General features: G+C 38.4%; 2 protein-coding genes across 3 annotated transcripts; both read left to right on the top strand.

Annotated features, from left to right (window-relative positions):
• Positions 1-845: 845 nt before the first annotated feature.
• LOC146320413 (uncharacterized) lies at positions 846-10,575 on the top strand. Its single transcript, XM_084728663.1, is given in 6 exon segments — positions 846-1,133; positions 2,043-2,555; positions 2,724-2,909; positions 8,315-8,635; positions 8,696-8,746; positions 9,180-10,575. Coding segments are annotated over 6 exon segments (2,199 nt in total). The 5' UTR covers positions 846-961; the 3' UTR covers positions 10,136-10,575.
• Positions 10,576-12,295: 1,720 nt separating this feature from the next.
• On the top strand, positions 12,296-20,236 carry LOC146320412 (uncharacterized). 2 transcript variants are annotated; one of them, XM_084728648.1, is made up of 3 exons: positions 12,296-12,556; positions 14,514-14,662; positions 19,935-20,236. In XM_084728648.1, exons 1-3 carry the CDS (start codon positions 12,409-12,411, stop codon positions 20,103-20,105), a joined length of 468 nt encoding a protein of 155 aa, XP_084584774.1. In that variant the 5' UTR covers positions 12,296-12,408; the 3' UTR covers positions 20,106-20,236. The 2 variants fall into 2 exon arrangements, with proteins under 2 accessions (XP_084584774.1, XP_084584773.1); XM_084728647.1 differs by lacking the exon at positions 19,935-20,236 and having other exon boundaries at positions 14,514-16,354.
• Positions 20,237-21,009: the final 773 nt, after the last annotated feature.

The raw sequence follows: 21,009 nt of genomic DNA, 5'->3' as shown, positions 1-21,009 counted from the left end.
GTCTAAAGGCATGTTCTTTAACTGTAGGTTCTCAAGTTCAAATCCTCAAGTGAACAATTTTGTGGTAGCAAGTAGATGTGAATTCCTCCCACTACTCAGGCATATATAATGACACTCTTTGTCATGTTGTAACATTAAGTTTTAACAATTATCTCAAAAAATGGTGTGGCGTAGAGCCAGAAATTTTCAGAATTTGTATCTGTGATTGTATAATCTGTACTATTTTCGGTTTTAATATATTACATTCATTATCATGTGTAATATTTTTTTATTAATAAAAAAGTGCATTTGTACAATATCATGCAATATTACTTTCACTATCATTTGCAATATTTATTTTCATTATTGTTATCATGTACAATATTATGTTTGATATGTGCAATATTATGCTCATTATCAAGTGCAATGTTCCTTTTTAACACTTTTCAATAGTCCTGCCAATATTACTTTAAGTGTCATACTTTTCTATTTAAGTTTAACTTTAGCTTGTTACTTCTGTCAGACACTGTTGTTTTGCATTTACCTCCTTATATTCTTTATTTTGTAATTATGGAGTAATCTCTAGCACAAGAATTTCAACCATATACAGAGCTGGTCTGTGACTTTGTGCCTGACAGAAGCGAGTGTGAAATATAACTTTATCATGTTTGATAAACGATAACGGGTGTTTATTGTCTCTGTCCGGACAATATATGGACATCACGTGACCCCTCAGAGGCGCACATAATATTACAACAAGACAAACAACTTAACTTTGCTGTGAAAGGAAGTTAGACAGATGAACGCGGAAAGAATTTTTAACTCGCTTCCACTGACGGAACATTTCAGTGTGACACCGGGCGGAAGTAAACACTGCAGGTGCTATTAGCGAAAACGTTAGCGCTATAGATGTATTGAATTAGCTGTAAAACGATAGTGTGGTCTTAGCACAGCTATTTGTTTCATCTGTAATTACTCAACAATGAGTTCTGTTGAGTATTTGAGAGAGTTTGTCAACGAGCGACTAACTGCTGCTGCTGAAGAAATATTCAGAGTTTTTAAAATAACTATCGTCGAGTACGAGGAAGAGATCGACCGTCAGCGCAGACTGCTGGATATCTGCTGGAAACCTGAAATAAAGTTACACAGGATAGGTGAGTAAACCGCAGGAGCAGCAGTTCCTCAGAAGAGTTTAATTCCATAATATGTATCACAAGTGTTCGATACATTTGTCATACATTTCTGATTTGCAGGACTCTGTATCATTACTGTACTCTTGCAGCCATTTTAATGGTGCAGTGTTAATGTTTACACGGTATTATTTTTATGTAAATATTTATTTCATAATGTATTTATTTTATATTTATACAGAATATATATATAAACACATTTTTTTTTTTTTGCAATGATTTCTCAAACGTGATGAGATATGAAACGGAGGCAGAATATCTAACAATAATCTTTATTTGTTGATAAATCAGTTGGGGTCTAAAAAGGTCTTATACATGCCAAATGTGCAATGCTTATTTACTGTAGGGTTGGACATTTAATAGAAATTTTATTTTAATTGCAATATGGCTTTCTGCAGTTTTCAAATCATAGGAGGTGCAATATCTTTTAAAGGCAAAGTGTGTGTTAAAAAACTTGTCATATTCATACAGTGTTGTTTTCTGCTCCAAGGACAGACACAAAAAGTGCAATACTTGTGCACATTCCTACTTATGTAAAAATCCCCATTTTAATGTTAACAGTGTTACATGTAATGTCACTATTATGCTGGGACCAGCATGGAGTTGTATTTTATTACCTAATTCAATTTTTATTTAAATCTATTTCTTATTTTATCTCTACTTAGTGCTCTTACTGCTGAGCTGACTTGTTCTTCTCATCCTACATGTTTCATTATACCATTAACCCTGTGTTAACCTACATATGGCCGGTTAAAGTCAAACATAAATTTATTTAAATATATACGAGTTACGTGTGCCAGTTTTCTCACATCTGCATTGTTTTTCGTTTTCATCATATTAGCATCTTGTTCCTTTTGTTCACTGTTCCTCCAGAGCTCCCAGAGCAACATGTCTATTCAGAGGAGGAGGTTCTCACTGACCAGCACCTCTGTAACCAGGAGAGGAACTCCAGTCTGGACCAAGAGGATCCAGAGCCTCCACAGATCAAAGAGGAACAGGAGGAACTCTGCACCAGTCAGGAGGTAGAACAGCTAGTACTGAAGCAGGAGGAGACGGATACGTTTATGTTTACTTATGAGGGAAGTGACCACAGTGAACCAGAAGGAAACAGTGACCACCAGCTGCTCTCTCACTACTCTCATGTAGCTGGGATCCAAGATCAGGAAGGAGACAAGCAAGGAAACTTAAGATTGACTATAGATGCAGAGCCAAAACCAAAGAAAAGACATAAAAAAAACAAAAGTCACAATGGTAATGAATCCATCTCTACCATGTCAGAGATTCAGAGTAATACTCTCACAAGTAAAAAGTCTTTCAAATGTGATACTTGTGGGAAAGACTTTGAGTATAAGTCAAGGTTGCAGAGACACCTGAGTGTCCACACAGGTGAGAAGCCATACATTTGCAAGTTCTGTGGACAAGGATTTGGTTACATGTCAGTACTGAAAACTCATATAAGACTCCACACCGGTGAGAAGCCGTATTCTTGCAAAGTATGTGGGAAAGATTTCACACTTAGTAGTGCAGTGAAAGCCCACATGAGAATTCACACAGGTGAGAAGCCGTACCTTTGCAGCACCTGCGGGAAAAGATTTTGTACCTTGCCACCATTAAAACGACATGTGAAAATCCACACAGGTGAAAAGCCGTTTACTTGCAAAACATGCGGGAAAGGATTCTGCCAGACATCAGAATTGAAAACTCACATGAGAATCCACACAGGTGAGAAACCCTATTCATGTGAAATGTGTGGGAAAGATTTCAGACTCAACAGTGTCTTGAAAGTTCACATGAGAACGCACACAGGTGAGAAGCCGTACCTCTGTAAAATATGTGGAAGCGATTTCAGTTGTAGTAGTGGCTTGTTGGTCCACATGAGAAGAGCCCACAGAAGCCACAGCATTGCAACACCTGTGGGAACAGATTCTGCAGAGTGTATGGTTTAATGTTATGGTTTAATGTTACAAGCAAAGTCTGTTCATCCAGGGTGCAATTGAAGTATTCATAATGAAGAATAGTGCTGTTAAGAGTGTAAGTCATAACATGCAAGAGGCGTTCTAATGTTGAAGCTCACTAGCTGGATGTTAAATGCAAGTAAGATTTGATACGGATCGGTAGTTTGATCAGTTGGGCTGCCTTGTATTGAAAAAGCATATATGCAGTGGTGGACTCAAGCACTGTACTCATGTAATAATTGTCTTCAGATGTTCATGACCACATGTAAATTCCACACAGATATACAGTGCATTCAGAAAGTATTAAGACCCCCTTCACTTTTTTCACTTTTGTTATGTTGCAGCCTGATGCTGAGTCTTTTTTTCACATTAATCTACACTCAGTACCCCATAATGACAAAGTGAATATAGAATTTTAGAATTTTTTGCAAATGTATTAAAGAAGAAAAACTTAAATATTACATTGGCATAAGTATTCAGACCCTTTGCAACAACACTTGAAATTTCACTCAGGTGCCTCCCATTTCTCTTGATCATTGCTGAGATGTTTCTACACCTTGACTGGAGTCCACCTGTGGCAAATCAAATTGATTGGACATGATTTGGAAAGGCACACGCCTCTCTATAAAAGGCCTCACGGGTGACAATGTATTGTAGAAGCCATGAGGTCAAAGGAACTGCCTGCAGAGCTCAGAGACAGGATTGTTGCAAGGCACAGATCTGGGGAAGGCTACAAAAAAATTTCTGCTGCACTGAGGGTACCCAAGAGCACAGTGGCCTCCATAATTCTTAAATGGAAGAAGTTTGGCACAACCAGGATTCTACCAAGAGCTGGTCGCCCGGTGAAACTGAGCAATAGGGGGAGAAGGGCTTTAGTAAGAGAGGTGACCAAGAACCCGATGGTCACTCTGACTGAGCTCCAGAGATCCTGTGTGGAGATGGGACAAAGTTCCAGAAGGACAACCATCACAGCAGCCCTCCACTGATCTGGGCTTTATGGCAGAGTGGCTAGATGGAAGCCTCTCCTCAGTGCAAAACACATGAAAGCCCACTTGGAGTTTGCAAAAAAGCTCCTGAAGGACTCTCAGACTGTCAGAATCAAGATTCTCTGGTCTGATGAAACCAAGATTGAACTGTTTGGCTTCAATTCTAAACGTTATGTCTGGAGAAAACCAGGCACAGCTCATCGCCTGCCCAATGCCATCCCAACAGTGAAACATGGTGGTGGCAGCATCATGCTGTGGGGATGTTTTTCAGCAGCAGGGGCTGGGAGACTGGTCAGGATTGAGGGAAAGCTGAATGGAGCGAAGCACAGAGAGATCCTGAATAAAAATCTGTGCCATAGCGCTCAGGACCTCAGACTGGGACGAAGGTTCACCTTCCAACATGACAGTGACCCTAAGCACACAGCCAAGACAACACAGGAGTAGCTTAGGGACAACTCTGTGAATGTTCTGGAGTGGCCCAGCCAAAGCCCTGACTTGAACCCTATCGAACATCTCTGGAGAGACCTGAAAATGGCTGTCCACCAACGGTCCCCATCCAACCCGACTGAGCTTGAGAGTATTCGCAAAGAAAAATGGCAGAAAATCCCCCAATTCAGGTGTGCAAAGCTTGTTGCATCATACTCAAAAAGGCTCGAGGCTGTAATTGCTGCCAAAGGTGCTTCAACTAAGTACTGAGTAAAGGGTCTGAATACTTGTGCCAATGTGATATTTCAATTTTTCATTTTTAATAAGTTTGCAAGAATTTCTAAAATTCTATATTCACTTTGTCATTATGGGGTACTGAGTGTAGATTAATGTGAAAAAAAGCATCAGGCTGCAACATAACAAAAGTGAAAAAAGTGAAGGGGGTCTGAATGCTTTCTGAATGCACTGTATCTTGAACACTTCCAATTTAAAAAAATACTTTGAGGTACTTGTTCTTTGATTACTTTCATGTTACATACTGCATATGTATATTTTACTACATTTCACAGGCAAATATTGTGTGTTTTTGCTTGATAGCTAATGTTTTACCTAGAAAAAACTTATATCTAGCCTATTCAATTCAATGCTATGTTAAACTATCCATCATTGTGTGAACTAGGTAAAAAAAAATAAAATGGTTTCACCTCAACTAGCCACGAAAAATGCTATGTACACATCAATTAGGGCTGGGTGATATTGAGAAAATCAAATATCACAACATTTTTTGACCAAATACTGCAATATTAATATTGCAACAATGTTGTAGGGATGACTACTGGTGCTTTGACAAAATATTAAGATGATGAAATTCTTGATGAATATTCATCAACAATGCAGATATGACTAAGTGAGTAAATAACACTGTGGTAAGATCAGAAATTTACATGTCTTTATGCAGCTTTTAAAAGCAGGAATGCTGTATCACGGTATAATGATATCCAAAATCTAATAAGATATCTAGTCTCATATCATGATCTTGATATAATATTGATGTATTTCCCAGCCCTAACACCAATGCCTCAGTAACGGTGAGAGGGGCCATTGTGCATGAGCACTTACTACGCATTTCATACAACAGTTTCAGACATTTTACTAACATTTTGAATGCATGGAGTATTTTTACACTTGTGGTAGAAATTTCTTGATATGACCGAATGTTTAAATTGTGTGCTGACATGGTCGTTATCGTGAGAGGTCTCCTCGGAGTCTTTTACACTTCTCATACTTTGTTTTAGAAGTCTTTGTGTGTCTGGTGCCTCTCAGTTACCCACGTTCTTCTGCCTCCTCCCTGGTGGTGTTATCGTACAACCCTTATTCCAAAAAAGCTGGGACATTGTGTAAAACATGAATAAAAACAGAATGCAATGATTTGCAAAAAATGTTCAACTTGTATTCAGTTGAATTCCATACAGACAAGATATTTAATGTTCAAACTGATAAACATTGTTTAAATTATATTTATAAACCATATCTTTTTGTAAATATACTCTCACTTGGAATTTTATGCCTGCAACATGTTCCAAAAAAAGTTGGTACAGGGGCACAAGCACACTAATCACAGTTTTTTTTTTTTGTTGTTTTTTTTTTTTAGAAACTTTGTTCTTACCCTGTTGGACAATTTTTCCCATGCAGTTTTTCTCATAATGGTGTCCTTTCTTATCACTGACTGAGCTTTTGGACAATTGTCCTTTCATACCCAAACATGATACTATAAATTAAATCAACCTGTTTACCCATGGAATCTTCCACACTGGTGTTTTTGAGCATTACCCAACTTTCCCATTGTTTTGTTGCCCCTGTCCCAACTTTTTTTTAAACATGTTGCAGATATCAGATTCAGAATGAGTGTATATTTTAGGGGTGTGTAGGAAAGTTAACAGTGGCAGCTCCCTGATCCCAAAAATGTATGCGCATCCTAATGAGACTTATCGACACTCTAGTGCTGCAACGATTTGTTTCCGATTCATGTTAAGCTTTTTACTGATGCTGGCCATCTGAACCGATACACTCATATCTTACACATTAAAGTCTGATGCATCAGATGCATCGTTACATCCCTAGTATATTATATACTATGTATATCAGTTTGAACATTAAATATGTTGTATTTTTTGCCAGACTCAGTTGAATATAGGTTGAAAAGTTTTTGCATCTGTTTATATTCACATTTTACACAAAGTTACAACATTTTTGTGGAATTGGAGTTGCACAATGATTCTGTATGATGGGGGACTTACTGTATAAAGCTGAGCGAAAGTGATGTTACTTTAAGTTTTTGGTATTTGACTCTGTCCATGTTTACATGCTCTACCAAGATTTTCTCTGTTGTGTATTGTAATAAAGTTATATGTTCAAGTAAGGACAACTGAGTCTCATCAAGTTTATTCTTACTTCTGCACGTCAGCTGTGTTACTGCCACTTACACTGACTTTAAGTTCTTCCTGCTTATATTTTTTTTTAAATTACTCTCTCTGAAACAGCTTCATAAGACATTTGACATACAGAAGTGCAGAGAAAATAACGCAGTGCAGGAAGACAGATGTTGAACCCTAGTTGAAACCAGAGAGAAAAGCTAACTCACTTCCACTGCCAGTATTTAACAGTGTGACATCCAGCAGAAGTTAATAATAAATCAAGATGAAATAGGGGGAAGAAATGGGGCTTTATGTTTTTAGGATAAAAACTTGTAATCAGTATTGTTATTTTTAATCACTTTTTTTACCCAAAACGTTTATATGATAGTGGTAGTTACAATAGTTACTTTGCAGGTTAAGATTTTTTTCAAAATATAATAATGAACTTATAAAATATATTATTGAATAAAATAATAGGCATTGAAAAACTACCCATCAGGATATAAAAAAGTTAAATGGAGCTCCACCACAACATGCAAATGTTACACAATCAATAATTGAAATCAAATACATAATTACATGGCATTCACAGGGGCCATTGTGCATTGTTATTAATGTAACATTGCTTTAACATAACTTTAAGAGTAATTTGTCAAAACGTAATTAAAAGTTTGAAAGCACTCTCATTTTGAATACACTTCGAATTAGACTGGTGTTATTACTTAAGTAATCTGAGTAGTCCTACGACCACTGCTTCTTTTGGAATGAACAATCATTATCTGCGAGGTAACAAACACATGTTTGTCAGTTATGATTCGCTGCTGATAGTAAACACTAGTTTTTCATAAAAAAAAAAAATAAAATAAAAAAAAAAACAGTTGGAAGCGGAACGAAAAGCTCCGAGGCCTGCACTGTCGGAACTTAGCAGTGTGACATCCAGCGGAAGTAAACAAAACAAGCGCTAGCACCGGTAACTGCATGCGTGTATTGAATTAAATGGAAGACTATATTGTAATCTTAGCCTAAATATTAATTGGGTTCGTAACTAAACAACAATGTCTTCAGCTAAATGCTTGAGAGAGTTTGTCAATGAGCGTCTAACTGCTGCTGCTGAAGAAATATTCAGTGTTTTTATAAAAACTATCGTCGAGTACGAAGAAGAGATCGACCGTCAGCGCAGACTGCTGGATATCTGCTGGAAACCTGAAATAAAGTTACACAGGATAGGTGTGTAATATTTATTTGTTGTGGAGTGGAGTGGAATTGAGAAATTCAATATATGCACAGTTATTTGCATGGTAATACTGGTACTAATATTTACCATCACAGTAATATCCTTTCTCTTTTGTTTTCTGTTCATCCAGAGCTCCCACAGCAATATGTCTGTTCTGAAGAGGAGGTTCCCACTAACCAGCAGCTCTGTAACCAGGACAGGAACTCTAGTCTGGACCGAGAGGACCCAGAGCCTCCACAGATTAAAAAGGAACAGGAGGAACTCTGCACCAGTCTGGAGGAAGAACATTTTGTCCTGAAGCAGGAGGAGACGGATACCTTTATGTTGACTCTTAATCATGAGGAAAGTGACCTCAGTGAGCCAGAAGCAGACCGTGATCACCAGCTCCTCTCTAACAAATCTCATGTAGCTGAGAGCCAAGATTGGAATGGACACAAGGTTGGAGACTCAGGATCAATTAGAAACACAGAGCCAAAACCAAAGAAACGACACTGCAAAAGAAGTCCCTGTAACAATGTATACAACCCTAACTTGTCAGAGATTCGCCATAATATTACTACAGGTAAGAAAGTCTTTCAAATGTAACACCTTTGGGAAACATTTTACATGCAAGGCAACATTGCAGACTCACCTGAGAGCCCACACAGGTGAGAAACTATTCTTGTAACACCTGTAGAAAAAGTTTTATTAGGACTTCTACATTAAAGCTTTATTTAAGAGTCCACACAAATGAGAAGCCACACCTATGTGAAACCTGATGTGAAAAACACTCCATGACATTACAGGATTGATTAAGCATGTAAGAATCCACACAGATGAGAGGCCCATTACCTGCAAAACATGTAGGAAAGGGCTGTATCAAGTACTTTCCTTGGTGCATATATTGCCTAGCATTGAACCACATCAGGAATCTTTGGCATTGTCCTGATACTGCATCCGAATCCTTTTTGTTTTATCTGTGGCATGACTCCATGTTTTTCTTTATCATCCTCCAGAGCTCCCACAGCAACACGTCTGTAAGGAAGAGGAGGTTCTCACTAACCAGCAGCTCTGTAACCAGGAGAGGAACTCCAGTCTGGACCAAGAGGACCCAGAATCTCCACAGATTAAAGAAGAACAGGAGGAACTCTGCACCAGTCCGGAGGTAGTACAGCTTCTCCTGAAGCAAGAGACTGATTCCTTTATGTTGACTCCTTCTCAAGATGAAAATGACCATGTTGAACCAGAAGCAGACGGTGACCACCAACTCCTCTCTAACAAGTCTCATGTAGTTGAGAGCCAAGAAAAGACAAGAGACAAGCATCAAGACTCAGGATCAACTAGAAACACAGAGCCAAAAACACAGAATCAAAATTCCTGTGAAAGCGGAAGTCACAGTAACGTCAACAACCCTAATTGGTCAGAGATTTGCTATAATATTCCGACAGGAAAAAAGTCTTTCAAATGTGACTCCTGTGGAAAAGATTTTAATTTTAAGTCAACATTGCAGAGACACCTTAGAACACACACTGGTGAAAAGCCCTATACTTGTACAACATGTGGGAGAGCTTTCAGACAGAGTGGTAACTTGACAATCCACATTAGAAGTGCCCACACAGGCGAGAAGCCGTACCTTTGCAAGACCTGCGGGAAAAGATTCATTAAAATCTCTAATTTGAAAGAACATATGACAGTACACACAGGTGAGAAGCCACATTCGTGCAAAACATGTGGGAAAGATTTCAGACTTCGCAGTGACTTGAAAGTCCACATGAGAAAACACACTGGCGAGAAGCCATACCTTTGCAACACCTGTGGGAAAAGACTCTGTGGCATATCGGCATTGAACTCTCATATAAGAATCCACACAGGTGAAAAGCCCTATCCTTGCACAACATGTGGAAGAGCTTTTAGACAGAGTGGTAACTTGATAACCCACATTAGAAGATCCCACACAGGTGAGAAGATGTAATATTGCAACGCCTATGGAAAAAGATACTTGATGTTTCTGATTTGGCATGAAGTTGATTCAGTTCTACTGGTTCATTGTCAAAACAAATGGCATCTCAAAACTGAGGAACCACGTAATTGCAGCACTTGTGGGAAAGGTTTTACTCAATACTGGCTATAATAATATCTGACAAATGATGCACTTTATAAAAGCTAAAGTATATTTGTAAAGATTTATGATGGACTTTATCAGAAAACTAAATGAACATTTGTGCTAACCGTGATGTCAGTCAGATTTGTTTCGATTTGATCTTTGGAATATTAAATCATCATGCTTTGCTTGTTACATCTTAGCCTTTCTTACCGTCAGGTGTGCATGAACTACATGTTAATGGTTATCTTTTCAGTATCAGCTATGAGAAGCAGATAATTATCAGTATCAGCTGAAGAAAAGAAAATATATATATATATACATATATCTCCATTCACAGGTGTGATGATTCAGTCCAACAGCACTCCCTCTTGTGTGAAGCGCTTAAACATGCAAGAGTTGTTGTAATGTTGCCGCTCATCAGCTGGATATTTATATTTTGTATGATTTGATACCATTTGGTATTTTAATCAGTGGAGCTGCCCTGTACTGAAAAACTGATGCTTCTCATATGGCCATGATCACATATTGTAAATTCCACACGATACAAAATCTGAATATTTCCAATTAAAAAAGATCTGATTTGAGGGTATTTGTTTTTTGTGTGCTGTCATTGTATGTTACACATGCCTCTGCTTCACTACATTTTAATGGAAGGAAACATTTGTTTTCTACAGATAGTACTAGTTCAAAAATACAAAAAGATACAAACCTGTTTCTGATGAAAATTGCAAATACTTTTAAATGCTTAAATTTGTGTTTTTATATAATAGTTGTGCATGCGTCAGAAATAACCCACTAACACTCTGTATTTGTGGATTTTAGTTTACATTTATATACAATGATTTGTTTTTTTTTTAATTCTGTGGGAGTGCTGGAGGAATAGAGAACAAAAGGAGTAGGATACTCCTGTTATGTTAAAGGAAAAAGAAACATGTGCCAAGTACATTTAAGTGTTAGTGTCAAAAAACTTGCAGAGACACAAGAGAATCCACACATGTGAGAAGCTCTATTCTCTCAAAACATTTGGGAGAGGTTCAGATTTAGTAACTTCAGAGGCCACATGAGGACCATCACGAGGAAAATCTGTATATTTTAACAACATATGGAGGAGGTTCAGTTCACTAAAATATGTATAATTCCAAAGTTTTGCAACAGGTGTCTTTGTATTTTCATCCATTACTATGTTGAAGTGACAGCATTTCTCAGAACAATCAGTTTTCTGTAACTTGGAAATCTCTGCTTCACATTCATGGCTGTTTGACTGATAGTGTGATGTGGGTGACCAATTGTCATGTGGATAAGAACATTGACCATAATTGAGTGCTCGTTTTTCAAAAGACCACTGTCTTGTTTTTTTTGTTTTTTTGTTTTAGTGTGCAAACAGTTAAAAAGATTCAGAGACTGATGTAGATACAGTTTGTTGACAGAAAACAGAATAAACAATGAAACTAGCATCACTTTTTTGATTAAATAATTATCAACATGTAAGCAGTATTATGATTTTTCATCATCATACCCCCAAACTTATATGATAGCTAAAGCTACAATAGTTTTTTTTTTATTTAAATGATCAGCTTATAAAATAAGATCTATTGTTAAACTATCCGATGGGATGTGAAAAAAGTAAAAAAGAAAAAAGAAAGTTAAACTGGGCTCCACCTCAACTCACAGCTGCACACAGATGTCACATATAGCATCAAAAAGTAAAGTCACATGTATAATTTTATGGCATTGACCGGTGAATAAGATCTGCATTATGATTCATAACATTTTGATCAATGCACTGTGAATTTCACTACTTATTTGTTTTTGAAGCAAAATCATTATTTGCAAAATAACTAAAAGCTCAACTGCCTGTTGTTAACGTAAGTTGTTTGGAAAACAGTAGTGAGGTAGATGTAGATGTAGATAATTGCTGCTGATATTAAGCACATACATTTTCTGTAAAATGCCATCAGTAGTTAAAAGCGGAACGAAAAACTTCGTTCACTTCGACTGTCGGAACTTAACAGTGTGACATCCAGCGGAAGTAAATAACACAAGTGCTACTATTGTTAGCTCTGCATGGATGTTTTGAATTAACTGAAAGACGATACTGTAGTCGTGACTCTGCTAATTGTTTTATTTGTACTGAATCAACGATGTCTTCAGTTGAGTATTTGAGAGAGTTTGTCAACGAGCGACTAACTGCTGCTGCCGAAGAAATATTCGGAGTTTTTATAAACACTGTCGTCGAGTACGAAGAAGAGATCGATCGTCAGCGCAGACTGCTGGAGTTACACAAGATAGGTGTGTAATTTGTATTATTGCAATGACAAAAGAACAGGAATTGAAGTTATGCATGATCGCAAGTGTTTGTGCACAAGCTGGGACGCTGTGGGGGAAAAAAAGTAAATGCAAAAAGGATGTAATGATTTGCAAATCCTTTTCGGCCCGCATTCAGACGGGTACAGCACTAAGACGAGACATTTAATGTACAAACTGATTGTGTCTGTTGTGTTGACGAATCCGGCGGCCGCCTTGTGTGTTCCGCCATCTAGCGGCGCCGTGTCGTTGCATCTGTCACTAAATGTCTGCTGCTCGTGTTTAGAGGGGAGTCCAAGATTTGCGAAACTCACGCGAGATCTTCAGCCGTCTTACTGGCTCCCCCTTCTCGAAACGGTGGCTGACAGTAACTGATAAAGGCACCTTTTGGATGATGATATTAACGCTCAAAATTTACGTTGTCGTCAGACTTTGATTGTGACAATATCCAGAAATAAATAATGGAGAGATGGAGAGAAAAAGGATTACCTTCATCTCATTTAAGTGATGAACTACTGTGGAATATGTGGGGGGAAATTAATTCGTATCTTCTATAGGTATGCAAGTAGGACTGCAACTAATGATTATTTTTATAGTCAGTTAATCATTGGATTATTTTCTTGATCGACTTCTGGTGAATGCCCAGGGAATGTATGTAGAGTGTACGGTCTCAAACAGGTGCACTCTCAATAAATAAAAGCTTGTGTATTTTGCATTCATTTTTGTTTCACATATGAAGTTTGCCACTGCTGTTGGACTGGCTAAAAACTGCACAGGTTCTTCTGAACTTCCCAGACATGGTCAAAAGTAATGTTAAAGCATGCAAAGGCAGAAAATTTACACTTAGGATAGCTTGCATTCAAGCACGTGCATACTGTAGGGAGACAACACAACACACAGTCAGCTCCTTTACTTCCAGTACCATATACACTCATTTTGAATTTGAGGCCTGCAACATGTTTCAATAATGTTGAGACAGGAGTAACAGTAGAATGGAAAAGTTGTGAAATGCTCAAAAAACACCTGCTTGGAACATTTTTTCGGGTAAACAGGTGAACTGATAATGGAGGCAGTATAGTGAATGAGTATGAAAGGGGGTTCACCGCTTTGTGAAATACTGCATGAGCAAATAGGCCAGCAGTTTAAGAATGTTTTTAAACATAATTTCAAGGAATTTTCACCATTTACAATTCATAATATAATTAAAAGAAGGAGCAAGGTGGAAAATTAACATTGAATGCCTGTGACCTTTGACCCATCAGGTGGATACTGCACAAAAAACCCAGCATTATTGTATAAAGGAATTTACTACATGGGCTCGGTTACAATTCTGAAAACCGTTGCCTGTAAACACAGTTTGTCGTGGCATGTACGCTGATGGTATTGGTGTGTGTTAGTGCCATGGTATCATGGGTAACTTTCACATCTGTGAAGGTCCCATTGTTGCTGGAGGGTACATGCAAGTTTTGAAGCAACATATGCTGCAATCCAGAGGATGTCTTTTTCGTGGACGTCCCTGCTTATTTCAGCAAGACAATGTTAAGACACATTCTGCATGTGTTATAGCAGCGTGGCTTTGTGGCACAAGAGTGCAGGTTCTGACTTTTCCGACTGACCTGCCTGCCGTCCAGACCTGTTTCCCATTGAAAATGTATGGTGTTTTATGAAGCAAAAAATACAACATCAACTGTTGAGAAACTGAAGTCATATGCCAAAGGTGTAAATTTCCGAAAACAATAAAGTACTTTTTATTGTATTCACTTGCATATAAGTTGAAAAGGATTGGCAAATAATTGCATTGTGTTTTTAGTATTTTTTTATGCAACATCCCATTTTTTTGGAATTGGAGTTTTAAATTCTGATAACAATTTGCTAGCACGTCTGCATGTTTTTCTTTATCGTCACAGTTATATCTTATTTGATTTGTTCTCTGTCACTCCAGAACTCCCACAACAACATGTCTCTACTGAGGAGGAGGCTCTTGCTGACCAGCAGCCTTGTAACCAGAAGAAGAGCTCCAATCTGGACCAAGAGGACCCAGAGCCTCCACAGATTAAAGAAGAACAGGAGGAACTTAGCACCAGTCAGGAGGTAGTACAGCTTGTAGTGAAGCAGGAGACTGATACCTTTATGTTGACTCCTTCTCATGAAGAACGTGACCACGGTGGAGATGAGACTCTATATTTTAATCCTGACAAAAGTCAGAGTGCACCAGAGACAGAGCTTCCAGCTAGCATGTATATCAGTTGGCTAAAAGATGAATCTGACTATGAGAATTATGAAGTATCAGAACCAGAAAATGACCAACAGCTCCTCTTTCGCAGCTCTCATGTAGCTGAGAGCCAAACTCAGAAAACAGACAAGCCTGGAGACTCAGGATCAACTAGAAGCACAGAGCCAAAACCACAGAATCAGTATCACAAAAGCAGAAGTCACTGTAGCAATGAATCAAACCCGAAGTTCTCAGCGATTCATCATAATACTCACACAGGCAAAAATTCTTTCAAATGTGACACTTGTGGAAAAGATTTTAAGCATAGGACAACATTGCAGCGACACTTGAAGAGCCACACAGGTGAGAAATTATATTCTTGCTACACCTGTGGGAAAAGATTCAGTCAGACATCAGCATTAAACATTCATTTGAGGACCCACACAGGTGAGAGGCCCTACCTTTGCAAGACCTGTGGTAAAAGATTTGGTGACATTTCAACATTGAAAAGGCATATGAGAATCCACACAGGTGAGAAGCCATATACTTGCAAAACATGTGGGAAAAATTTCAGATTTAGCTGCGACTTGAAAGTCCACACAAGAGTGCACACAGGTAAGAGGCCGTACCTTTGCAACACCTGTGGGAAAAGATTCAGTGCAGTATCAGTACTGAATGCTCATATAAGAATTCACACAGATGAGAAGCCCTACACTTGCACAACATGTGGGAAAGCTTTCAGACAGCATGGTCATTTGACAATCCATATTAGAATTGCCCACACTGGTGAGAAGCCGTATGTTTGCAAGACCTGTGGAAAAAGATTCAATAAAATCTCTAATTTGAAAGAGCATATGACAGCCCACACAGGTGAAAAGCCTTATACTTGCAAAACATGCGGGAAAGACTTCAGATTTAGTAATGCCTTGAAAGTTCACATGAGAACCCACACGGGTGAGAAGCCGTACCTTTGCAAGACCTGCGGGAAAACATTCACTGTAATGTCAAAACTGAAAAATCACATGAGGATCCACACAGGTGAGAAGCCGTACCTTTGCAAAACGTGTGGAAAGACATTCTGTTGGATGTCAGCACTGAACACTCACAAAAGAGTCCACACAGGTGAAAAGCCGTATACTTGCACAACATGTGGGAAAGCGTTCAGACAGAGCGGTCACTTGGCAGTCCACGTGAGAGGTGCCCATTCTGGGGAGAAGGCATAACGTTGCAACACCTGTGGAAAAAGATTCTTATTTGGCACTTAAGGAAATCTTTGTATTTGTATATGCAAACTATGTGGGAGATGATTAAGTCTGACTGGTTCATTGTCAAAAATACAGAAGAACTCTGGTACATGAGGAGCCACATAATTGCTGCACTGGTGGGAACATTTTTACTTGAATGGTATAGATGAGAACCACCTGAGGATTAATACACACAGGAGAAACCATCAAGCTGAAACTCGTGTGGAAATGCGTTCACCTACTAAATACTGAATACTGAAATACACTTTTTCAAAAGCATCTCTGTAACTGAATGTACACATTTTCCCATTGAGAAGAGGAAAGAGACCAGTATTTCTTTGAAACAGTCAAGATCTCCCAGACCTTTGAAAACTGTGTTGAACAGTACAAATCCCTACAGACATTTGACCTGTTAGATAAATAATGTTGTTTCACTCGTTTTATATGCTACTGCACTTATATGAGTCGAGTGTAAACTCTGATTTTGAAGCAGATAAACCCTCTCTGGCAGCCTTGGGTCACTTAAGTTATTATCCTGCCAACTATGCTTTTCTGTTCTTTTGTTTCTGAAATATGTCATTTGAGTTTATATTTTTATATCATTGATATATTGCTTCACTTCTCCCACTGTACAAAACTGAAGCCAAAATATCCCAAATACGAGTGTTGCCATCTTGCACTGGTGACATGGGGGCCAGAGTCTGTGCAGTAGAGACTTCAAGCCAGGCTTTCGAGTTCCTGCCCACACAGCAGGCTGACTCAGTTGTGAACAGAACTCGGCTCTCAACCATTGCATGAAACCCCCTTTTTATATCATCAAATAATTAATTAAAACCAAACTGATCAGAAAAATGAACACGTGATAATTACTAACATAAACGTAAATTGTCAGACATCATCTTTGGGAAAAATTTATTTGACTTGTACTTTGAGGTTTTATTTTCACTCATGTCCCATTGGGGATGCAGGATTTATTACTTGTACTTGGCGATCGAGGTGCTTTGGCTTCACTTTTAGGGAGCTCTCGTGTTATCCATTTCTATATACAGTCCCTGTTTTATATATTTTTGTGACTTGATCAACTTGATAACTTGTTATATTTTGGTGTTTCAGGTTTCAGAGGCAACACAAACACAAATTATAGGTGATGCACTACATGGTGGTGTCACTGAACAAACCTGAGCAGTAGTAATCAATACAGTGACCAGTGCCCATATGAATGTGGGCAATGAAGTGCTGTTTTTAATCTTATATATGTGTTCATAGAGAAGAAGAGTTCATTTCAGAGTGTTAAAATATAACATACAAGTTTTAATATTGCAGCTCATCAGCTGGATGGTAGGTTTAAGTACCATTTGATACCATTTTTGTTGGTTGATCAGTGAAGCTGTCACATACTGAACAAGCATATATGCTACATTTTATTATATTTATGTTGGAATGGTGTTAATGTTTATGTCTACGCCTGGGTGATGCTGATGTATTGTGCTGTTTGATGACGATGGATTAACACACCAGAATGTCTTGTTTGTAGTTAGTGTGTCTGAATAATCCCATGATGGATGGATCATGAAAATGACCAGACATTAAAATAAAATATTAATGCATTTATTCAAGCACTGTACTTATATACATTGATTGTCCCGAGAGGACCATGATTGCATGTAAATTCCATACATATATGAAATCTTGAACACTTTCAATTAAAAAAAAAAATCAGATTTTGAGGTATTTGTTCTTTGCATTCTTTCATCATATGTTACACATACTTCTGCTCTACTACATTGAAGGGAAGGGGACAGTTGTGACCTACAGATAGGCCCCTTTTGCAGAAACTTTATTGGCTAATTGAGCTGTAGCAATTAAAATGTGACACCCCTCCACCCCCCGTGGGGCAGCCCTGTAGCTCAATTGTTAGAACAGGTGCCCCATGTGCTGGGGCTGTTAATCCTTTGCAGCGGCCCCTGGGAGAGATGAGAGAGGTTATAGACAAAATTGTAACTTGGCAGTCCAAATTAGAAGTGTCCACACAGGTGAGAGGCTGTACCTTTGCAAGACATGCAAGATAATATTTGCCAATATGTCCAAATTGAAGTTACATGAGAATGCACAGTGACCATTTGATTTGATCTTCTTTGAGCGACCATACCTTTGCAAAACATGTGGAAGAGACTACAGATGTCCTAGTTCTTTGTTGGTCCACATGAGAAGAGACCACAGTAGATAGACGTCATTTCACTGGAGCAACTGTGGGAAAAGATAGTTTGATGTGTCTCAATTTGGCAAAACGATTAATTTCTATTCAGTGTTGTCATGAAACTGGAATCTATCATTTCAATACAATACATTGACAAATAAATATATTCAATACAATTCGATGTCATGGGGGGAAAAATGACTCAACATTGAGGGCAGGGTTTTCATTTTCAAAATAAATGTAACAAGACTAAAACATGACAGTGTGTGTGTGTGTGTGTGTGTGTGTGTGTGTGTGTGTGTGTGTGTGTGTGTGTGTGTGAAAGCATTTCATATATTGTGTCAGTATATGCATACATAACACATAATGTCAAAAACAATACCTTGTATTTGTTTCAATCTCAATCGAATCTCAGTCGGATCAAAATATAAACCAATTAAATAAAATGGTATCAGTTGAAAGCGGAACGAAAGCTCCCGCAGTACACTGTCGGGACATAAACAGCGTCACACCTAGCGGAAGTTACCTTACTAATGTCTACACTGATTGAACTAGGCAGGAAGGCGATGTTTAGGTCGCTGGTGTGTAATTAACTGATAATGTACTCGGTTGAGTGTTTAAGAGAGTTTGTCAACTAGCGAATAACTAACTCACTGAAGAAGTATTTAGAGTTTTTATAAAAACTGTCGTCGAGTACGAGGATCGACCGTCAGCGAAGACAGACTGCAGGATATCTGCTGGAAGCCTGAAATGAAGTTACACAGGATAGGTGTGTAAAATTAGATTTTTCTAAATTATTAGTAGTAACGCAATACAGAGGAATTCGATTGATATGATATCCTGGTTGTTTAAATACCAGACCGTTCAAAAGTTTGGAATCGCCTGCTAGAAAAACGTTTTGTTTTGGTTTTTTCAATGGTCCTTTGCGCTATATCGGTTGTACAAAGACCTCTTTATAAATAGGCGTCATGTTGTATGGAGAGTTTAGCTCTGACTGAGCCAAATCTAACTTCCACCACTAGTGCATCAAAACAAAGAACAGTCCTGACTCTTCAAATATTCAAATATAGTTTTTCTGCTAAAGTACATAAAATAAGCTTAAAATAAGCTTTTATAGAGCTTTTTGCCCCAAAATTCAAATTAAATTCTTTGATATGACCTGTCAAATCAGATATTATTATAGCCAATACTTACTGACTAATGTACATTAACACCAGTATAGACCAAAATAGTTTTGACAGGCCCATTTTGGCTGATAATTTATAGTGCCTCCTTAATTAGGAGCATAGGAGGCTACAGTTTCACTGGCAAGTGCATAAAAAATCCTCTAACAGTCTGGGATTAACAGGGGTGTTGCTTTAGAAAATCTCATTTTAAAACTTCAAAACAGAAATAAAAGGTTAGTTTATAGTTATAACACTGTTGGAATTCAATTAGAAAACATCAGCTGACCATACTGTGGACTGCAAAATCACAGCTTAAACATTTTCAATGTATCCACTGAGTTGATTGCAGAAGGCCAAAAGAAACACAGATTCCCAAAATATTTACAGCCCAATATTGTACTGATGCGGTTCAGTAATGATGTCTGCATGTTTTTCTCTGCCATCACATTAGTATATTGCACTAATGTGGTTCAGTAATTATGTCTGCATGTTTTTCTCTGCCATCACATTAGTATAATTTTCCTTTTGTTCTCTGTTCATCCAGAGCTCCCACAGCAACATGTGTGTAAGGAGGAGGAGGAGGGTCTCACTGACCAGCAGCTCTGTAACGACGAGAGGAACTCCAGTCTGGACCAAGAGGACCCAGAGCCTCCACAGATTAAAGAGGAACAGGAGGAATTCTGCACCAGTCAGGAGGGAGAGCAACTTGTACTGAAGCAGGAAACTGATACCTTTATGTTGTATCCTACCCATGAGGAAAGTGACCACAGTGGAGATGAGACTCTATATTTTAGTCCTGACAAAAGTCAAAGTGCTGCAGAGACAGAGCTTCCAGCTAGCATGTGTATCATTTGTGTAAAAGTTGGATCTGACCATGAGAATTCTGCATTATCAGAACCAGAAAGTGACCCCCAGCTCCTCTCTGACAACAATGTAGCTGAGAGCCAAGATCAGAAAGAAGAAGAGTATGGAGACTCAGGATCAACAAGAAACACGGAGCCAAATCCAAAGAAAAGACACTGCAGAATCAAAGGTCACAGTAACAGTGTGTCCAACCCTAACATGGCAAAGATTCACCGTAACACTCACAAACGTAAAAAATCTTTCAGATGTGACATTTGTGGACAAGATTGTGTGTCTGAATCAAAATTGAATATTCACATGAGAACACACACAGGTGAGAAGCCATATTCTTGCAACACCTGCGGGAAAAGCTTCAGTCAGACGTCAGCACTGAACACTCATATAAGAATTCACACGGGCGAGAAGCCGTTTACTTGCAAAACATGTGGGAGCACTTTCAGACAGAGTGCTAACTTGACAGCACACATGAGAAAAGCCCACACAGGTAAGAAGCCGTACCTTTGTGAAACGTGTGGAAGAAATTTCAGACGTCACAGTTCTTTGTTGGTCCACATGAGAAGAGACCACAGTAGTTAGAAGTCATGAGCTCTGCAGATACTGTGATGTGTTTCAATGTGATATAAGATCACATACAGGCAAGTTGCGTTGTATTTGCAAATCATGTGCAAGAGGATGTACTTTTCGTGGATCTATATACACGAGAGAAACCATCAAGTCTAAAAGGCCGTGGAGAGATGTTCAACTTTTGCAACTGA

The sequence above is a fragment of the Lutjanus erythropterus genome, chromosome 10 (assembly GCF_056507025.1).
Source record: "Lutjanus erythropterus isolate fLutEry1 chromosome 10, fLutEry1.hap2, whole genome shotgun sequence".
Lineage (NCBI taxonomy): Eukaryota > Metazoa > Chordata > Actinopteri > Lutjaniformes > Lutjanidae > Lutjanus > Lutjanus erythropterus.
This window is presented reverse-complemented; position numbering and strand designations above follow the sequence as displayed.